The sequence below is a fragment of the Thunnus thynnus genome, chromosome 12, assembly GCF_963924715.1.
Source record: "Thunnus thynnus chromosome 12, fThuThy2.1, whole genome shotgun sequence".
NCBI lineage: Eukaryota > Metazoa > Chordata > Actinopteri > Scombriformes > Scombridae > Thunnus > Thunnus thynnus.
The window spans coordinates 33168123-33190487 of NC_089528.1; the positions used below are offsets into that span (position 1 = coordinate 33168123).

Here is a 22365-nt window from a genome sequence, read left to right on the forward strand (position 1 = left end):
CACCTGGAAAATCTTCTTCACTGCACCTTGATGCAGCTTTGAGTCTTTAATCTGCTGTATTATCTTTTAAGACACATGTTTTCACAATTGCTTTCTCCTAAAGAGTTTTTATCTGATGGTTATTTGATCTTTTCTCATCATGTCTTCTGAATTCAATTTGATCCAGTTTTATTGTTTTTATCAGTGTTTTATTGTAAATGTCATGATTACTTTCTTTCATGTAAAACTCTTTGTGTTGCATTTTATGAATGACTTGTTCTGTGGAAATAATGTTTATTATCATTTCATTTTGATTATTATCATAAAGAATACGACATCTGCCATCCATATGATAATATCCAGAGAAAAAAGTCTGATTTGAAGAGAAAATCTTTATTTTGTTCTAACTTGAATGAGCATTATAACAGCAAAGAAAACATGAATAACTGATGTTGACTAATACTGAATCAGTGTGATAAGAGAGAGAGAGCTGCAGTGATCAGAGTGAGAGCAGTAGCAGAGTAAAACCAGTAGCAGAGTCCCAGTGAGTCAGGTCAGGACTGGGAACACTGGTCTCTCCTCAGTGTCTCTGAGACTGGAGTCTGGGAGCCCTGGGTGGCCTCACAGGTCACAGAGCCCACCTTCCTCCACTGGTCTGCAGGGAGCCTCAGGGTGCTGCTCCAGCTGTAGCGGCCGTCCTTCTGCAGCACCCCGGGGCTCCTGCTCTCCTCCCCGCTGCTGCTGCTGCTGCTGCCGTCCACCTTCCAGGCCAGACTCCAGTCTGAGGGGAAGCCCTTGTTGGCCAGACATATGAGCGTGGCCTTCCCCTGCTGCAGCTCCTCGCTGGAGGGCGGCAGCACCGTCAGGGTGGGACGGACATCACCTAGGAGACACCAATCAGATTAGAGGACAGCTGTCAATCCAACACCAGACACTTGGACACCTTTACTGTGAGAGGGTGGAGCCATATGAGGACTCTTTCTGTGCTGATATGCATGAGAGGTTTCTCAGAGGGAAGTGAAACAGTGTGTCAGTGAGTGACTGGTGGAGCAGAAAAAACATCTGACAGAAACTCCTTTAAGTCCTTTATATGACTGTTTAATGTATTTTATTTTACACTATACACTATATATAAATAAGGACATAAAGTTTGAATATATAATTCAGACATCTATGATTTAGTTTGAATTTATAACAACATATTTACTTTCAAAACTATCAAAAGATCAACAGTTAATCAGATTCATCAGTCAAAACTAACAGACCACCGTAATATACGGAAAATGTTGAGACATTCAAAAAACTGTCAAAATGATTTCAGACTGAGGTTAAAAGACAACTGGAGACATTTTAAATGATCAGAGATTCACAGCATTTCACATTGTTTATCTTCTTTGAATTTAAATTATTAAATTAAAACAGAGAATTAAAGGCTGAAATTAAAATCATTTTTAAAGTAGGACTGTTGTTTTTTACTCTGTCCTGCAGTTCAAGCTGTTCACATTTAACAAATTAACTTGAACATTTCAAAAAAAGTTCAGTAAAGCTGCTTTGAGTTCAACTTTAAGGAAACACAAGAGGAACAAACAATAAAACTGAGACTTTAAAGTGTTTTAGATCAGCACAGTGGAAACTTATATCTACTACAAATGTTCAGACGTAGAAATTATAAACTTAACTGATGATACAGTATTTAATATTTTAGCAGAAACTTACTTCCAATATCCAGTCTGGTTCCTCCACCGAATGTGTACCACAGTGATACAAACTCATTGAGCCGCCGTACAAAAACCTCTCAGTGTAGAGAGACACGGCTCTCTGACTTTGACACAAACAAACTCACCAAAATGAAGTAAAATTACTGAAATAACTCGAAAACTGACAACAACACAGAGCCGCCAATTTATGAATATGTGATTTTATTTCGTATATAATGATTTTAAAACTCAAGTTATATTATCTTTTTGTGGTAATACATTTGAATATAACAAAATACATTCTAAAAAAAAAACAGTCGTCAATACACATGAAGTCCAAACCACATAAAAATAAACACTGACACATCCTAATCAATACTGTGATAAGTTGATTGATCCATTGATGAAACAGCATCATCAGAGTAATCCAAGTCCCTGTTGGAGTCAGTCAGAGCATTTCCATAGAGAGCCACTTTGCATCAGCGGCACCATGCTCCAGTGCTCTGGGAGAGTTTATAATCCTGAGAGTTGAACACTGGATGACTGACAACCTTCCTTCATCACAACAGAAGCCACAGAAATCCTCCTCATCAACAACATGACTTTGATCTCCGTCCTCATCTGGACTCTCCTCTGCTGCTGCTTCACAGGTAAAGTCCAGAGAATCAAACTCCTCTCCTCTATGAACATCCGTCCCTCTGAAATGAAGCCCACAAAACCATCAAAACCATGACGCTGCTTTATGTTTTTGTCTCTGTATCCTCAGAGTCCAGAGGCCAGATCACAGTGACTCAGCCTGCAGCAGTGACATCTGCTCTGGGAGGCTCCGCAACCATCAGCTGTAAGACCAGTCAGGATGTTTATACTGTGACTGAAAATGGGAGCATCTTCCACTACTTAGCCTGGTACCAACAGAGAGATGGAGAAACTACTAAACTGCTCATTTATGCTGCTAATAATCGAGAATCAGGGATTCCAGGTCGTTTTACAGGCAGTGGATCAAACTCTGACTTCACTCTGACCATCAGTGGAGTTCAGGCTGAAGATGCAGCAGTTTATTACTGTCAGAGTCTCCACTCTATCAACAGTCAGTTTGTGTTCACACAGTGAAAAACCGTCGTACAAAAACCTCCCTCAGTCAGACTGAACAGAAACTGACTGATACAGTTCACTGAACACACACACACACACACACACACACACACACTTTATTAAGTGTGTCAAAACTAAAACTATATTCAAACAATGAAATAAAGGACTCACACAAACAGTTTTATTTATAAGGAGATTCCTCTGAGATTCCCTCTTTGAGCTCAGTAACCATGGCAACAGAGAGGCATCACTGCTGAACCATGACAACAGACAGGTTTCAGTACTAAAGATAAAAAGTTGAAAGCGCTCTCTCTTACTCCAATGTATCATTTTCAACAACCAGACTAATAGTTTACATCTTCATCATTTCAAAAATCACCCGTTAGCAAGAGTGCAAAACTTTAGTTTCATTATATTAAAATTAAAACTGTAAATTTCTCAAAACCTTCAGGTTGTGTGAACCAGTTTCAGTTTGAAGGATAAACAGCAGCAGAGACAGAGAGAGAGAGAGAGAGAGAGAGAGAGAGAGAGAGAGAGAGAGAGAGAGAGAGAGAGAGAGAGTATTAAATAAACAAAAACAGGCAATAACATTTTGGAAACATCTAAATTCAAGCCCAAAAGACACACTTCCTTTCAAATCACTAAAAAACCCAAGAGCTGAACCCTGAAAACAGCCCCCTCAGTCAGCTGATGATGAAACTAACCAACCAGGTTCCATCAGCACTGATTCAAAACAACACAACAGAATAAAACTAATTATGAATCAATCAAAAGATCAATATTTAGAACATTGGAGCAATGAAACAAAAAGCCAAAGTAGACTAAATTGTTATTTGGCTCTAAACAGAGAATATAAACTGGCTGAGTATCTCCAGTCTGTCAGAGATACCAAGCAGAGACGGATCCTGACCAATCACAGGCTCAGTGACCAGCTGGCAGTAGAAACAGGAAGTTACAGACAGACATGGCGCCCAGAGAGGAGCGTGTATGTGCTCACTGCTCGACAGGGGAGCTAGAGACAGAGATGCACTTCCTCCTCCACTGTGAGAAGTTCTCTTCAGTAAGAGACTTCCACTACCAGGAAATAGCCAAGAAAACACCAAACCTCCAGATGTTAACTCCAGAGGAGAAACTGGCCGTTCTCCTGGTGAAGAGACAGCAGCTCCTCTAGCAGCTAAATATGTATCTGCCTGCCACAGCCTGAGGGTCTCACAATCACTGGAAAATCTATATTTATAAGATATTAAGTAACTGCATCAAATTCTATAAAACTGTGTTGTATTGCAATCAAAGAATGGACTGCATCAGTGTAATATAGAACCTGCATGTGACACCTGTATATTTAATGTCTATATGAAATATGTAATATATGAATCCTCTGTAAACTGCTTTGGCAACAACATGTTTTTCTTTTATTCATGCCAATAAAGCTATTTTGAATTTGAATTTGAGAGAGAGAGAGAGAGAGAGAGAGAGAGAGAGAGAGAGAGAGAGAGAGAGAGAGAGAGAGAGAGAGAGAGAGGACACATGTCCCTCAAACATTTGTTGTTTAATATCCTTAAAGTTTAACAGTGTGTGACTCCCTCTAGTGGATGTTGTGGAGTATTCTGTTGTCTTTGCTCCAAAGGTTTTTGTACAGAGTTTTGGTGTTTCCTGTCACTGTGGGCTGCAGAGCACAGTAGTACACAGCAGAGTCAGACACTGCAGCAGAGGAGATCTGCAGATCAACTTGATTTCTCTGGTAATTGAGTTCAACAGTCAGTCGAGGGTGCGGAGGTTTTGCATTCACCACATTAGATGTTGATTCATAGATCAGGAGAAGGAACTGAGGAGCTGATCCAGGATCTTGTCGATACCACTGAAGACTATGAGCATTTACTGAATAGTTACAGGACAGAGTAACACTACGGCCCTCTGATGAAAACACTTCAGCACTGCTGGCAGTAATATCATCTTCCAAGGTGTTACCTAGTGAAGGAAACATGTTGTATTAAAGTTCTGTTCCAGAGTCAAATATCCATCATTTGGAAAATATCACACAATGACAAAAACATACGTACCTACAAGAGCTGAAAACAGTAAAATGACAGCCAGTGTTTCCATGGTTACACAAGTGAAATGCTGTAAGTGAATGTTGAGTTTGAATAAGTGTTGAGTGGTTTTGTGAGTTGTGTTTGGTCTGATGTTCACAGCTGGAATCAAACAGCTCTCTGCCATGCAGCCACCTCTGCAGTCAGTAGGAGGAGACTCATATGTCAAATGACATTCATTTGTAAAACTCTTCATCACAACTGTGTCTCATGAGGGAAAAGAATCTAGACTGTTTGATAAGAAACCACTGAAGTTTAACAGTGTGTGACTCCCTCTAGTGGATGTTGTGGAGTATTCTGTTGTCTTTGCTCCAAAGGTTTTTGTACAGAGTTTTGGTGTTTCCTGTCACTGTGGGCTGCAGAGCACAGTAGTACACAGCAGAGTCAGACAGCTGCAGCTTCTGGATCTTCAGAGGAACTGATGTCCCGTTAACTGTAGCATGAAATCTGTTTTTCTGGAACTCTGCAGCATTATCTCCTCCTCCAGAGATGTAACGCCGCAGCATATACTTTGGAAAATCATTTACTTCTTGTTTGTACCAGAACAAAGTGGAACCTGAGTAACTAGTCTCAAATGTACAAGCAAGTGTAACTGTGTCTCCTTCAGCAGCAATGACATCTCCTGTTGGCTGGGTCACGCTGTCTTGTCCTTTACACTCTGGGGAAGAACAGAACATGCAGAGGAAGAGATGAATCAATAAAGATGATTGATTAAAGGAGAACAATCAGCAGCTTTAAAGAGTTACCTAGCAGACACTGAGACATCTAGAATAGTCTGTTTTTATTGACTGCTGACTGTCTACATCTTTTTTTCGAAAAAGAATTATAAATGGAGGCAGAAGTAACCTGTTTCCTTTATGATGGACATTAAAAGCACTTATAACTCAGTTCTGTGTTAAAAACTGTTGAGAAAGGAAACACATTCTGCTTTCTGTCTTACCAAAGAAAAGAGCAGCAAGAATAATCCACAGCCAATGTTCCATCTCTACAACAAGGTTTAAATCAACAGGAGAAAGTATCTGATGTTCAACATTCAGTCTGAGAATTGTTCTCTTCACAGCAGCAGTTATTATTGACAGAATGGTTGAACACAGTGCAGAAGTAGTGCACCGCCTACTTGATAATGTGGCCCTCTAGTGGAGGTAAAAAGTTCAGTACAACAGTGTGGAAAAAAGGCTTCCAGCAGCTTGTCAATGTGTCAGCTTGTGTTTTTGTACAGAGACTGTGGGTTTGCTGTCACTGTGGGCCTCACAGCACAGTAGTACAGAGCAGAGTCTGTCACTGCAGCAGAGGAGATCTGCAGATGGATTTGTTTGTCTTTCACTGTAATCTCCAGTCCAGAAATTAGAGCATTTAATATCTTTCCAGTTCCTAAATGATAGATGATGAATTCTGGTGTTTTTCCTGGATATTGTCGATACCAGAAGAATCGATCAGAACCAGTTGCAGGTTTTGAGTATTTGTAGGACAGAGTAACAGTGCTGCCTTCTAAACTGTTCTCTTCATTGTTGACTGGAGTGAGTTCTTGACAGCTGACACCTAAAGGAAGAGATAACTCTGTTATAACATGTTAAAGTCACGATCAAGGAATCACATTCAGAAAAAGTGGAACTGAATTTTTTTCATCCAGAAACTTTCATACCTGTCAGAATGACTAGAAACAGTAAAGAAAATACATAATAGTCCAATGCCAGCATGTTGAATGAAGGTAATGTTTGTGGTTTGTGTATTGAACTCTGCTGAATATGGAAGTTCGTCTCTCTTCTATAGTTCAGTAACAGCTTAGCTCCTCCCTGAATCTCTCCGTCTCCTCTTAGATCTGTATTTTCACTTCTCTCAGTTACTCTTCCTCTACCTTCAACTCTGGAAACTCTGATGCTGCAGTCACCATCATATAAATCATGTTTCACTCATGTTGGATATAAATAGTGTTTGTTTCTTCATTATCATTGAGTCAAACAGATGAAACCAACATACCAACTATAAAAAAGTCTCATGTAGAAATGATTTGCTTTACTGATTATGAAAGTGTTGAGATGAAATTACATAACAGTTGATGATTTTTGATGATTCTTGTTCCAAACCAACCAAAGTGAGATCAGGGAGAGATGAAAAGCAAAGTGTCTCTGAGGAAACTTAAAGAAACTGAGCTTCTGAATTCTGACATTATATAAAGTCTTGAGTGTTAGTTTACTTCAAATACACACAATGTCTCAATGAGTGTTACAGGACAACTTCTCTACTTTGGTGAATGTCATTGTACCTGCTGGAATTTAAGCAGTTAAACATCAGCTTCAACCTAAATCTGTTGCTTTTAGATAATCAATGAAAATAATTATTGATCCTGTGTCTTGTTTTTTATCCTCTGGACCAAACTGTCAGGTTGTGTGAAGCAGTTTGAGCTTTAAGGATCAAACAGCAGTGGAGAGAAAGGACATCCTTGGTGGTTTCCTCTCTGTTGTTAGATTAGTTGTCTGAAGAGTTACTGTGTGATACTCTCACTTATGTCAACAATAGCTCACATACAAAGTTAACATCCCAAAACCTTATTGTCATCAGTGTTGCACCATACAACTACATATCAAATTCATATTCAAATAAGCTTTATTGACATGACAGATCACAAACCTATATTATCAAAACACTACAGAAAATTATTAACATTGACAGATGATTAGCAATAAATATACAATATGCAAATATAAACAATCATATCAAATACAATATAATAAAAGACTTTTTACAGATGTAATCACACAGAAACATGTAGTACAGAGCTTGTTTCTCTTAAAGTATGACAATATTTAACATATTTTGCAGCCATTACTGCACACTGACTTCTCTCCCCACACAGATATTTCAGCAACAGTTGGTAGTTTAAAACTAGAGAGTGTAGAAGAGGGGAAGCACAGACTGGTGGATAAAGTGAACAGCATGTTATATTTCTTGAATAGGTCAGTTGCAGGTGGATATTTTTAATTTTGACACTAAAAAAGGTTTTTGTACTTCAGTGACAGTTTTGCTCCTCCCTTAATCTCCTCCTCCCTGCTCTCACAGCTCTGACTAATAATGTGTTCAATGTGCTTTTCATATCACATCATACTGATTAGCTCATAGCTAATATGATACTGAAATATAATATTGAACATTTTAAAGATTGACCTTAATGTCAAATTATGATTTTACAGCAGAACCTAAACAGCTCATGATAAAAACTGACAGTATGAAACAAACATTCTCATATTTTCATTACATTCAATTTTTAACCCGACGAGTAACTTCAGGTTTTTGTTCAACACACAGTTTTATGTCACTTTATGTTTGATGGTGTCTTGTGTTTGAAGCATCATCCAGCTGGTTTGTCATTGATGTGGATTTGCTGCTCATGTGAATCCTCCCACAGTGTTTCATTAGCAGCTGTAACCACAGTGACTCTGATAAAACAGGAATTAGCAGAATCCATCTGATATGAAGCTGTGGTTTGAATACCACTTCCCTCCTCTTTGAAGAGTAGTCAGATATCTGTGTTCAGGTTTTTGTACAGCCTCTTCTACACTTTCTATCACTGTGTGTCTACAGCACAGTAGTAGAGAGCTGTGTCTGCCAGGGTTAGACTCTGTATGGTCAGCTCAGTTGTTGTAGCTGATGTTTTGGATTTATATCGTTCATCAGGAATATATTCTCGATGACTCTCTGATTTTGCTCCTTTCCAGAGTATAAACTGAGGTGCCTGAAGGTCAGAATGATGTTTGTACCAGTAAAGCCATGGACCAGTATTGGTTGTATCATAGGTACATGTGAGTGTGACAGATCCTCCTTCTCTTCCACTGACTTCATCTTTTACAGGAGAGATTGTGTCTCCAGCTATTAGTCCTGGAAAAAGTAGAGAAAATGAAGCCATTAGACTAACATTGTTCATGAGGCTGAGAGGAGAAGACAGTGGAAAATGTCAACTGTACAGTGTTACTCTGTGGACACAAACTGATCAACTGTTCATTTGACTGATTTCTATAGAAATCATCTTCCAAGGTGTTACCTAGTGAAGGAAACATGTTGTATTAAAGTTCTGTTCCAGAGTCAAATATCCATCATTTGGAAAATATCACACAATGACAAAAACATACGTACCTACAAGAGCTGAAAACAGTGAAATGACAGCCAGTGTTTCCATGGTTACACAAGTGAAATGTGCTGTAAGTGAATGTTGAGTTTGAATAAGTGTTGAGTGGTTTTGTGAGTTGTGTTTGGTCTGATGTTCACAGCTGGAATCAAACAGCTCTCTGCCATGCAGCCACCTCTGCAGTCAGTAGGAGGAGACTCATATGTCAAATGACATTCATTTGTAAAACTCTTCATCACAACTGTGTCTCATGAGGGAAAAGAATCTAGACTGTTTGATAAGAAACCACTGAAGTTTAACAGTGTGTGACTCCCTCTAGTGGATGTTGTGGAGTATTCTGTTGTCTTTGCTCCAAAGGTTTTTGTACAGAGTTTTGGTGTTTCCTGTCACTGTGGGCCTCACAGCACAGTAGTACACAGCAGAGTCAGACACTGCAGCAGAGGAGATCTGCAGTTTGACTCCACGCTTGTCTTCAAACAGATCAGTAAAGAATCTTGTTTCTGACTTGAGAGAGTCTGCTGTTTTTGTGATGTTACTGCCTGTGATGTACATGAGGAACTCTGGTGGTTTTCCTGGATATTGTCGATACCAGAAGAAATAATCATTAAAACCAGCTTCTTTGGAGTAGTTGTAGGACAGAGTAACAGTGCTGCCTTCTAAACTGTTCTCTTCATTGTTGACTGGAGTGAGTTCTTGACAGCTGACACCTAAAGGAAGAGATAACTCTGTTATAACATGTTGTTAAAGTCACGATCAAGGAATCACATTCAGAAAAAGTGGAACTGAATTTTTTTCATGCAGAAACTTTCATACCTGTCAGAATGACTAGAAACAGTAAAGAAAATACATAATAGTCCAATGCCAGCATGTTGAATGAAGGTAATGTTTGTGGTTTGTGTATTGAACTCTGCTGAATATGGAAGTTCGTCTCTCTTCTATAGTTCAGTAACAGTTTAGCTCCTCCCTGAATCTCTTAGATCTGTGTTTTCACTTCTCTCAGTTACAGAAAGGTAGCCACGATGATTTAAAGGATGACTCACATTTTCAGGATTTGCAAACTCAAGAAGGATCTAATCTATGTTCCTAAAGTTGATACAACATTTATTTGTCACATTATAACATAAATCAGCTGAAAAGCTTGAAGGAAAACTCAGCATCACATCAAGACCATGAGCAGCATGCTTAACATTAATGGACACCTTAGCAGGTTTGAGTTAAATCAGTCTAAAGAATTTTAACGGCAAGTTAAAGGATCTCTTTTCTAGAATCACTCAAATGCTGTTGTTTCACACTTTGCTGTAAGTAACTAAATATATCAGATTCTATAGTTACCGATTCAAAGGCAACACATGAACTGAAAGTGAGAGGACCTAGGATTGAACCCTGTGGTACACCAGAAATATTGTGACTCGAGAAATCAGTTCTATTCTATTATAAAATGAAGAATAAAAAGATTCAATACCAGAGTCTGAAGTCACACAGTTCATGGAGATGATGGATTCAAGTTGTTTTATTTCTCAATAGTAGAGTTCAAATTACGAAGGATCAGCAAAACCTAAAAGTTGTAGTTTCAAATAACTGAATATTTCATTTAGCATCTTATATTCAAGAATATATTCAGGAATTCTGCTGATGTTCTGATCCAGAACAGCTCATGAGAGGATTGAAAACCTGTTTTGTTTTAAACATCACAGTGAAAGTTTGTGTCTTTTCTGTCCTTCAGTCATAGTTTTGTTCCTCAATAAATCCCTTCCTACCTCACCTCACAGCTCAACTAAAGGGAACATTTTGGACTTGGAGTCATGTTTAACAGACAACATCTCTGAGCTGATGAATAGTATCTATGAAACATTCTGTACTGTAATACTTGGTGATTGTAACTGATATAATGCACCATACTGCCAATTCATGCTTTTTCCTTGTGTTAATGAAGCTATTCAGACTCTATACCTGTATTCTAATTTGTCTGCTGTTTTAATCATCACTACAATAAATCCAGACTGTTTGATAAGAAACCACTGAAGTTTAACAGTGTGTGACTCCCTCTAGTGGATGTTGTGGAGTATTCTGTTGTCTTTGCTCCAAAGGTTTTTGTACAGAGTTTTGGTGTTTCCTGTCACTGTGGGCTGCAGAGCACAGTAGTACACAGCAGAGTCAGACACTGCAGCAGAGGAGATCTGCAGATGGATTTGTTTTTCCTTCACTGAAATCCCCAGTCCAGAGATGGGAGCATTTAATGTTCTTCCAGTTCCATAATGAGAGATGATGAATTCTGGTGGTTTTCCTGGATATTGTCGATACCAGAAAAAATAATCACTACCAGTTGGTTTTTTGGAGTAGTTGTAGGACAGAGTAACAGTGCTGCCTTCTAAACTGTTCTCTTCATTGTTGACTGGAGTGAGTTCTTGACAGCTGACACCTAAAGGAAGAGATAACTCTGTTATAACATGTTGTTAACATTTCAATGAATGATTCAGAATTTAAAATACAGGAATGAAATGTAACATACCTGTTAGAATTACAAGAAAAAACACAGGAAATACATAATAGTCCAATGCCAGCATGTTGAATGAAGGTAATGTTTGTGGTTTGTGTATTGAACTCTGCTGAATATGGAAGTTCGTCTCTCTTCTATAGTTCAGTAACAGCTTAGCTCCTCCCTGAATCTCTCCGTCTCCTCTTAGATCTGTATTTTCACTTCTCTCAGTTACTCTTCCTCCTGGTTAACAGACTGGTTACATTTATAACTGGAGTTGCAGAAAGGTAGCTGATCACCTTCTCAGGCTTTACAAACACAAAAAGGATCTGATTGTTTGCTTCAAACGTGGAGACGACATTATTTCATCACTATTCAACTTAACTCAGCTGATGATGAAAGAAAAACACAGCATCAATATTATACCCAGACTATGAGCAGTAAGATTAACATCAACAGACAGTTTCAGCAGGATTTACTTTACTTACTTACACCACTTTCCACACATATTCCACTGCAGCTTGTATATTATGTAACAATATGATAACCATGTTATTCATATACTGAATATTTTACTCAAATATATTGTTCACATTATTAAAACAGTTTTGTATTTGGGCAGTTATGAAGAGTGCCTCATAAAAATAGTTGGTTCACAGAGTTTAATGTGAGCTCTATTAGATATCAGAGGATTTGCTGTAACACTCAGTTATGATGTTATTGTTTATATAAATAATACATGTTTTATCTGTAGTGTTTCATTTTCTGATGTTTTTATCACCACTACAAGAAATCTAGACTGTTTGATAACAAACCACTGAAGTTTAACAGTGTGTGACTCCCTCTAGTGGATGTTGTGGAGTATTCTGTTGTCTTTGCTCCAAAGGTTTTTGTACAGAGTTTTGGTGTTTCCTGTCACTGTGGGCTGCAGAGCACAGTAGTACACAGCAGAGTCAGACACTGCAGCAGAGGAGATCTGCAGATCAACTCGCTTTGTCTTCAGTTCAACAGTCAGTTGAGGGTGTGGAGGTGTTGCATTCACCACAGTAGGAGATGTTGTATCAGTGATCAGGAGAAGGAACTGAGGAGCTGATCCAGGATCTTGTCGATACCACTGGAGATTATCACCTTTAACTGAATAGTTACAGGACAGAGTAACACTACGGCCCTCTGATGAAAACACTTCAGCACTGCTGGCAGTAATATCATCTTCCAAGGTGTTACCTAGTGAAGGAAACATGTTGTATTAAAGTTCTGTTCCAGAGTCAAATATCCATCATTTGGAAAATATCACACAATGACAAAAACATACGTACCTACAAGAGCTGAAAACAGTACAATGACAGCCAGTGTTTCCATGGTTACACAAGTGAAATGTGCTGTAAGTGAATGTTGAGTTTGAATAAGTGTTGAGTGGTTTTGTGAGTTGTGTTTGGTCTGATGTTCACAGCTGGAATCAAACAGCTCTCTGCCATGCAGCCACCTCTGCAGTCAGTAGGAGGAGACTCATATGTCAAATGACATTCATTTGTAAAACTCTTCATCACAACTGTGTCTCATGAGGGAAAAGAATCTAGACTGTTTGATAAGAAACCACTGAAGTTTAACAGTGTGTGACTCCCTCTAGTGGATGTTGTGGAGTATTCTGTTGTCTTTGCTCCAAAGGTTTTTGTACAGAGTTTTGGTGTTTCCTGTCACTGTGGGCTGCAGAGCACAGTAGTACACAGCAGAGTCAGACACTGCAGCAGAGGAGATCTGCAGATCAACTCGCTTTGTCTTCAGTTCAACAGTCAGTTGAGGGTGTGGAGGTGTTGCATTCACCACAGTAGGAGATGTTGTATCAGTGATCAGGAGAAGGAACTGAGGAGCTGATCCAGGATCTTGTCGATACCACTGGAGATTATCACCTTTAACTGAATAGTTACAGGACAGAGTAACACTACGGCCCTCTGATGAAAACACTTCAGCACTGCTGGCAGTAATATCATCTTCCAAGGTGTTACCTAGTGAAGGAAACATGTTGTATTAAAGTTCTGTTCCAGAGTCAAATATCCATCATTTGGAAAATATCACACAATGACAAAAACATACGTACCTACAAGAGCTGAAAACAGTACAATGACAGCCAGTGTTTCCATGGTTACACAAGTGAAATGTGCTGTAAGTGAATGTTGAGTTTGAATAAGTGTTGAGTGGTTTTGTGAGTTGTGTTTGGTCTGATGTTCACAGCTAGAATCAAACAGCTCTCTGCCATGCAGCCACCTCTGCAGTCAGTAGGAGGAGACTCATATGTCAAATGACATTCATTTGTAAAACTCTTCATCACAACTGTGTCTCATGAGGGAAAAGAATCTAGACTGTTTGATAAGAAACCACTGAAGTTTAACAGTGTGTGACTCCCTCTAGTGGATGTTGTGGAGTATTCTGTTGTCTTTGCTCCAAAGGTTTTTGTACAGAGTTTTGGTGTTTCCTGTCACTGTGGGCTGCAGAGCACAGTAGTACACAGCAGAGTCAGACAGCTGCAGCTTCTGGATCTTCAGAGGAACTAAATTGGAATCCAGTGTGGATGAAAATCTTTCTTTAAACTCATCTGGTGTGTTTCCTTCATCCAGGTTAACTCGGCTCAGGATGAATTTGGGGCTGTTGTTTCCATCCTGTTTGTACCAGAACAAAGTCGGACTTCCACTGGTCTTAAATGTACAACCAAGTGTAACTGTGTCTCCTTCAGCAGCAATGACATCTCCTGTTGGCTGGGTCACGCTGTCTTGTCCTTTACACTCTGGGGAAGAACAGAACATGCAGAGGAAGAGATGAATCAATAAAGATGATTGATTAAAGGAGAACAATCAGCAGGTTCGTTTCTGAATTTACTTCCACAAAATCATCCAGCTATGAAAAACAGATATCTGGTTAATACATCAGGTAAAATGAGACTTTCATCTCTGTTCTAACACTCACCTATAAAGTGAGATAAAAGTATAAAGAGGTTAAGCAACATGTCTTTGGAGTTGTTGAAACCAAACAGACAGCAGATGATCAATGTTCTTCCACTGCAGTAGAATGAAGAAACTAAACAGCCTCTCTGCTGCACAGCCCTTCTCCTCAGCATCAAGCTGATTGGGATTTTACTTCCTCAAACATTTCTGCTCTGCAGACAGAAATAATCTCATTGGTTGAGTTGAACCTCAGTGGGTGGGGCCAGGAAATCACCTCTATAGGTTGTTGAACCATCAATGACATCATGAACTTCATCACAGTTTGTGTTTGAAGCCTCATCCAGCTGGTTTGTCATTGATGTGGATTTGCTGCTCAAGTGAATCCTCCCACAGTGTTTATTCAGGCTCTGACTGTAAAATTGACCATCAGACTTTTCACAGACTTTGTTCTGCTGCAACAAATACTTCACACATATCCTCAAGTTTATCTGATCAGCATGTACCATCTATCTGCTCACCAGGCAGGATTCCAGTCCATGCAACTGAAAGACCTCATAGACCATTTTAAAATCTAATTCAACAAATCTCAGTCTCTTATAAGACCTCATATGCATCCCTGCATCCAGTAGCTGTTACCAACCACTTACAGATCAAAGCAAGACAGTAAATCTGCAAATAGCACTTTTAAATATCAGGTCCCTCAGCAGTCAAACCTTTTAAATGAATGATCTTATTTTAGAGCCTCAGTTTGACTGTCTATTTTCAACTGAAACCTGGCTAAACACAGATGCTCTTAATGAAATTTAACCTGCAAACTTATAATTTCTCCTACTCCATTAGACAAGGGAAGAGGGGCGGAGGGACAGCCGCCATATGTATCGATGCTCTGAGGCTGAGGGATGTTTCTTTAGATGATTTTAGTTCATTTGAGTACCATGCTGTCATACTGAAATGTCTTTTTGCAGTTATTGTCTGTAGACCACCAAAGCATTGCCCAAATGTCTTGTCTGATCTCTCTGAGCTCTTATCTATCATCAGCTCTAACTATGACAATATGATCATCATTGCTGACTCTAATTTACACACTGACAATAACACAGACAAGAAGGCTTCTGACTTTTCACATCTATTGGAAGATCTGAGCTTCATACAACATGTCAATGAACCAACTCACAGCTGTGGTCAAACCTTAGACCTTGTCACTACACGGGGACTTTCTGCTGACATTTCATCAGTTATGAATGTACTTCTGTCTGATCATTTATTGAATTAACCGTCTCTCTTCATATGCTGCATTGTAATTCTAGACACACTGTAAAAAGATGATATCTTACATCTGAAATGGCAGTAAATTTTATGTTGCATACAAATAATATATCTTTGCCAACTCTCCCTTTATCTGTTGATGATCTAGTGGACAATTTAAATACAAAACTACAATCAGCTATTGACCATATCGCCCCAGTCAGGGACAAAAAAATCCTCAAAAACAGAAACCATCATGGAGAAAACAGGATATCAACCAACTCAAATTAAACTGTCACAAAGCTGAACGGAGATGGAGAAAGACAAAACTTCAGGTCCACCATGATGTCTTTAAAGAACTCAGAGCAGAACACAATGCAGCCATCAGAAACACCAGGCGATCGTATTTCTCTCAACTCATAAATACAAATTCTAACAATCCAAGGCTTCTCTTTTCAACTGCTGACAGTCTCATGAGCCCGGCCCCGAACTATTACTCTGATCACCTGAACGTTACTAAATGCAATGACTTTTCTGCCTATTTTACAGACAATGAATGAATATTATAATACACCAAGCATCAGTTACATCAGTTTACATCAGTGGACTTGGAAACAATCAAGAAAGTTGTCTGTGAGTTAAAATCCTCTACCTGTGCTCTTGATCTCATTCCCACCACTTTTTAAAAACTGTTTTTTAACTTTTTAGCAGAGGAAGTTTTAACAATAATTAATCACTGACTGTTCACAGGCACCTTTCCTGCAGCTTTCAAAACCACTTTAATTAAACCACTGCTTAAAAAGACAATATAGATTGTTCTGTCATCTCAAACTACAGACCAATATCCAACCTGCCTTTTCTGAGTAAGATTTTAGAAAAAAATGTTGAAGGAGGTCTTCTGTGACAACACTGTATTTGAAAAGTTCCAGTCTGGTTTCAGGGCCCATCACAGTATGGAAACAGTTCTAGTCAAAGTTGTGAATGACCTCAGGATGAACACTGATGAGAAGAATCTCTCTGTGCTTGTCCTGTTAGATCCCAGTGCTGCATTTGATCCTGTAGATCACATTATTCTGCTGGACAGACTTGAACACTGGGTCTGTCTCTCTGGTACAGTTCTTTGATGGTTCAGGTCTTACTTAACTGGTCGACAATTCATTGTGGCCATGGACAACCACTCCTCTAATAAAATAGACCTGACGTGGTGTCCCTCAGGGCTCTATCTTAGGACCAATTCTTCTCAGTCTGTATATGTTACCGCTTGGCAATATTATTAGATATCGCAACGTCAATCTCCATAATTACGCAGATGATACCCAGCTATATACGTATCTCTGTAAGTTCAAATGATTACAGTTCTATCAGTGACAAGATTGCATGCATCTGACTCAGAACTTGTTACAGCTGAATCAAGACAAAACTGAGATCCTGATGACCACCTAAAATTATTCACACTAAACACCAAGGAGCAGGTCAATAATCTTGGTGTTATTATTGACGGACCTAAATGTTTAATGTCACATAAGAAAAGTGACTCAAGTGTCCTATCATTTAAGGAATAGTGCCAGAGTCAGACACAGAAAAGTTAATACATACAGGTTGTACAATACAGGCTGGACTATTGTAATGCTCTTCTGTCTGGTGTGTCTAAGAAAGCTGTTGGTCAGTTACAGCTCGTACAGAACGCAGCAGCAGGTGTTCTGATGAAAACCAGACAGAGACACCACATTACTCCAATTTTAAAATATTTACACTGGTTACCTGTCAGTCTCAGAATTAATGTTAAAGTTCTTCTATTGGTTTTAATCACTGAATGGCTTTGCCCCGTCTTATCTGTCTTACATGGTTAAGACAGATGATCCTCTGGCTCAAACCTCTTGATTGTTCCTGAGGTCAGAACTAAAAGACTCAGGGAGGCAGCCTTTGTTAATTACAGTCTGTCTGAGAGTCTGAAGGGCTCTGAATCTGTTGACACTTTACAATGAAAACTTAAGACACATCTTTTTACTGTTGCTTTCTCCTGAAGTGTTTTTACCTTATGGTTATTTTATGTTGTCTTATCCTGTTGTTTTAATTTAACTCGCTCTTTTTTATTTGTTTTATTTTCCTTTTTTTTTGTTTTATCAGAAATGCTATGATTATCTGTTTTCATATTTAGCAGTTTGTGTGGCATTTTATGCATGAATTGTGATATATAAATAGAGTTGTTGTGGATTTGCTGCTCATGTGAATCCTCCCACAGTGTTTCATTAGCAGCTGTAACCACAGTGACTCTGATAAAACAGGAATTAGCAGAATCCATCTGATATGAAGCTGTGGTTTGAATACCACTTCCCTCCTCTTTGAAGAGTAGTCAGATATCTGTGTTCAGGTTTTTGTACAGCCTCTTCTACACTTTCTATCACTGTGTGTCTACAGCACAGTAGTAGAGAGCTGTGTCTGCCAGGGTTAGACTCTGTATGGTCAGCTCAGTTGTTGTAGCTGATGTTTTGGATTTATATCGTTCATCAGGAATATATTCATCACTGAGTATAAACTGAGGTGCCTGAGGGTCAGAATGATGTTTGTACCAGTAAAGGTAAACACCACCATATGCATTGTCTTATAGGTACATGTGAGTGTGACAGATCCTCCTTCTCTTCCACTGACTTGTTCTTTTACAGGAGAGATTGTGTCTCCAGCTATTAGTCCTGGAAAAAGTAGAGAAAATGAAGCCATTAGACTAACATTGTTCATGAGGCTGAGAGGAGAAGACAGTGGAAAATGTCAACTGTACAGTGTTACTCTGTGGACACAAACTGATCAACTGTTCATTTGACTGATTTCTATAGAAATCATCTTCCAAGGTGTTACCTAGTGAAGGAAACATGTTGTATTAAAGTTCTGTTCCAGAGTCAAATATCCATCATTTGGAAAATATCACACAATGATAAAAACATAAGTACCTACAAGAGCTGAAAACAGTAAAATGACAGCCAGTGTTTCCATGGTTACACAAGTGAAATGCTGTAAGTGAACGTTGAGTTTGAATAAGTGTTGAGTGGTTTTGTGAGTCGTGTTTGGTCTGATGTTCACAGCTGGAATCAAACAGCTCTCTGCCATGCAGCCACCTCTGCAGTCAGTAGGAGGAGACTCATATGTCAAATGACATTCATTTGTAAAACTCTTCATCACAACTGTGTCTCATGAGGGAAAAGAATCTAGACTGTTTGATAAGAAACCACTGAAGTTTAACAGTGTGTGACTCCCTCTAGTGGATGTTGTGGAGTATTCTGTTGTCTTTGCTCCAAAGGTTTTTGTACAGAGTTTTGGTGTTTCCTGTCACTGTGGGCTGCAGAGCACAGTAGTACACAGCAGAGTCAGACACTGCAGCAGAGGAGATCTGCAGAGGAACTGATCTTAAGTTGGAATCCAGTGTGGATGAAAATCTTTTCTTAAACTCATCTGGTGTGTTCCCTTCATCCAGGTTAACTCGGCTCAGGATGAATTTGGGGCTGTTGTTTCCATCCTGTTTGTACCAGAACAAAGTCGGACTTCCACTGGTCTTAAATGTACAAGCAAGTGTAACTGTGTCTCCTTCAGCAGCAATGACATCTCCTGTTGGCTGGGTCACGCTGTCTTGTCCTTTACACTCTGGGGAAGAACAGAACATGCAGAGGAAGAGATGAATCAATAAAGATGATTGATTAAAGGAGAACAATCAGCAGGTTTGTTTGTGAATTTACTTCCACAAAATCATCCAGCCATGAAAAACAGATATCTGGTTAATACATCAGGTAAAATGAGACTTTCATCTCTGTTCTAACACTCACCTATAAAGTGAGATAAAAGTATAAAGAGGTAAAGCAACATGTGTTTGGAGTTGTTGAAACCAAACAGACAGCAGATGATCAATGTTCTTCCACTGCAGTAGAATGAAGAAACTAAACAGCCTCTCTGCTGCACAGCCCTTCTCCTCAGCATCAAGCTGATTTGGATTTTACTTCCTCAAACATTTCTGCTCTGCAGACAGAAAGAATCTCATTGGTTGAGTTGAACCTCAGTGGGTGGGGCCAGGAAATCACCTCTATAGGTTGTTGAACCATCAATGACATCATGAACTTCATCACAGTTTGTGTTTGAAGCCTCATCCAGCTGGTTTGTCATTGATGTGGATTTGCTGCTCAAGTGAATCCTCCCACAGTGTTTATTCAGGCTCTGACTGTAAAATTGACCATCGGACTTTTCACAGACTTTGTTCTGCTGCAACAAATACTTCACACATATCCTCAAGTTTATCTGATCAGCATGTACCATCTATCTGCTCACCAGGCAGGATTCCAGTCCATGCAACTGAAAGACCTCATAGACCATTTTAAAATCTAATTCAACAAATCTCAGTCTCTTATAAGACCTCATATGCATCCCTGCATACAGTAGCTGTTACCAACCACTTACAGATCAAAGCAAGACAGTAAATCTACAAATAGCACTTTTAAATATCAGGTCCCTCAGCAGTCAAACCTTTTAAATGAATGATCTTATTGTAGAGCCTCAGTTTGACTGTCTATTTTTAACTGAAACCTGGCTAAACACAGATGCTCTTAATGAAATTTAACCTGCAAACTTATAATTTCTCCTACTCCATTAGACAAGGGAAGAGGGGCGGAGGGACAGCCACCATATGTATCGATGCTCTGAGGCTGAGGGATGATTCTTTAGATGTTTTTAGTTCATTTGAGTACCATGCTGTCATACTGAAATGTCTTTTTGCAGTTATTGTCTGTAGATCACCAAAGCATTGCCCAAATGTCTTGTCTTATCTCTCTGAGCTCTTATCTATCATCAGCTCTAACTATGACAATATAATCATCATTGCTGACTCTAATTTACACACTGACAATAACACAGACAAGAAGGCTTCTGACTTTTCACATCTATTGGAAGATCTGAGCTTCATACAACATGTCAATGAACCAATTCACAGCTGTGGTCAAACCTTAGACCTTGTCACTACACGGGGACTTTCTGCTGACATTTCATCAGTTATGGATGTGCTTCTGTCTGATCATTTATTGAATTCACCGTCTCTCTTCATATGCTGCATTGAAATTCTAGACACACTGTAAAAAGATGATATCTTACATCTGAAATAGAAGTTAATTTTATGTTGCATACAAATAATATATCTTTGCCAACTCTCCCTTTATCTGTTGATAATCTAGCGGACAATTTAAATACAAAACTACAATCAGCTATTGACCATATCGCCCCAGTCAGGGACAAAAAAATCCTCAAAAACAGAAACCATCATGGAGAAAACAGGATATCAACCAACTCAAATTAAACTGTCACAAAGCTGAACGGAGATGGAGAAAGACAAAACTTCAGGTCCACCATGATGTCTTTAAAGAACTCTGAGCAGAACACAATGCAGCCATCAGAAACACCAGGCGATCATATTTCTCTCAACTCATAAATACAAATTCTAACAATCCAAGGCTTCTCTTTTCAACTGCTGACAGTCTCATGAGCCCGGCCCCGAACTATTACTCTGATCACCTGAACGTTGCTAAATGCAATGACTTTTCTCCCTATTTTACAGACAATGAATGAATATTATAATACACCAAGCATCAGTTACATCAGTTTACATCAGTGGACTTGGAAACAATCAAGAAAGTTGTCTGTGAGTTAAAATCCTCTACCTGTGCTCTTGATCTCATTCCCACCACTTTTTAAAAACTGTTTTTTAACTTTTTAGCAGAGGAAGTTTTAACAATAATTAATCACTGACTGTTCACAGGCACCTTTCCTGCAGCTTTCAAAACCACTTTAATTAAACCACTGCTTAAAAAGACAATATAGATTGTTCTGTCATCTCAAACTACAGACCAATATCCAACCTGCCTTTTCTGAGTAAGATTTTAGAAAAAAATGTTGAAGGAGGTCTTCTGTGACAACATTGTATTTTAAAAGTTCCAGTCTGGTTTCAGGGCCTTTCACAGTATGGAAACAGTTCTAGTCAAAGTTGTGAATGACCTCAGGATGAACACTGATGAGAAGAATCTCTCTGTGCTTGTCCTGTTAGATCTCAGTGCTGCATTTGATCCTGTAGATCACATTATTCTGCTGGACAGACTTGAACTTGAACTCTCTGGTACAGTTCTTTGATGGTTCAGGTCTTACTTAACTGGTCGACAATTCATTGTGGCCATGGACGACCACTCCCCCAATAAAATAGACCTGACGTGGTGTCCCTCAGGACTCTATCTTAGGACCAATTCTTCTCAGTCTGTATATGTTACCGCTTGGCAATATTATTAGATATTGCAACATCAATCTCCATAATTACGCAGATGATACCCTGCTATATACGTATCTCTGTAAGTTCAAATGATTACAGTTCTATCAGTGACAAGATTGCATGCATCTGACTCAGAACTTGTTACAGCTGAATCAAGACAAAACTGAGATCCTGATGACCACCTAAAATTATTCACACTAAACACCAAGGAGCAGGTCAATAATCTTGGTGTTATTATTGACGGACCTAAATGTTTAATGTCACATTAGAAACGTGACTCAAGTGTCCTTCTGTCATTTAAGGAATAGTGTCAGAGTCAGACACAGAAAAGTTAATACATACAGGTTGTACAATACAGGCTGGACTATTGTAACGCTCTTCTGTCTGGTGTGTCTAAGAAAGCTGTTGGTCAGTTACAGCTCGTACAGAACGCAGCAGCAGGTG

The 22365-nt window shown here is 39.1% G+C and overlaps 1 gene segment (V, D, J or C); it reads right to left on the reverse strand.

Moving 5' to 3' along the window:
• Window positions 1-465: 465 nt before the first annotated feature.
• Window positions 466-5364, reverse strand: LOC137194881 (Ig kappa-b4 chain C region-like). The segment is given in 3 exon segments: window positions 466-862; window positions 1696-1771; window positions 5209-5364. Coding segments are annotated over 3 exon segments (561 nt in total).
• Window positions 5365-22365: the final 17001 nt, after the last annotated feature.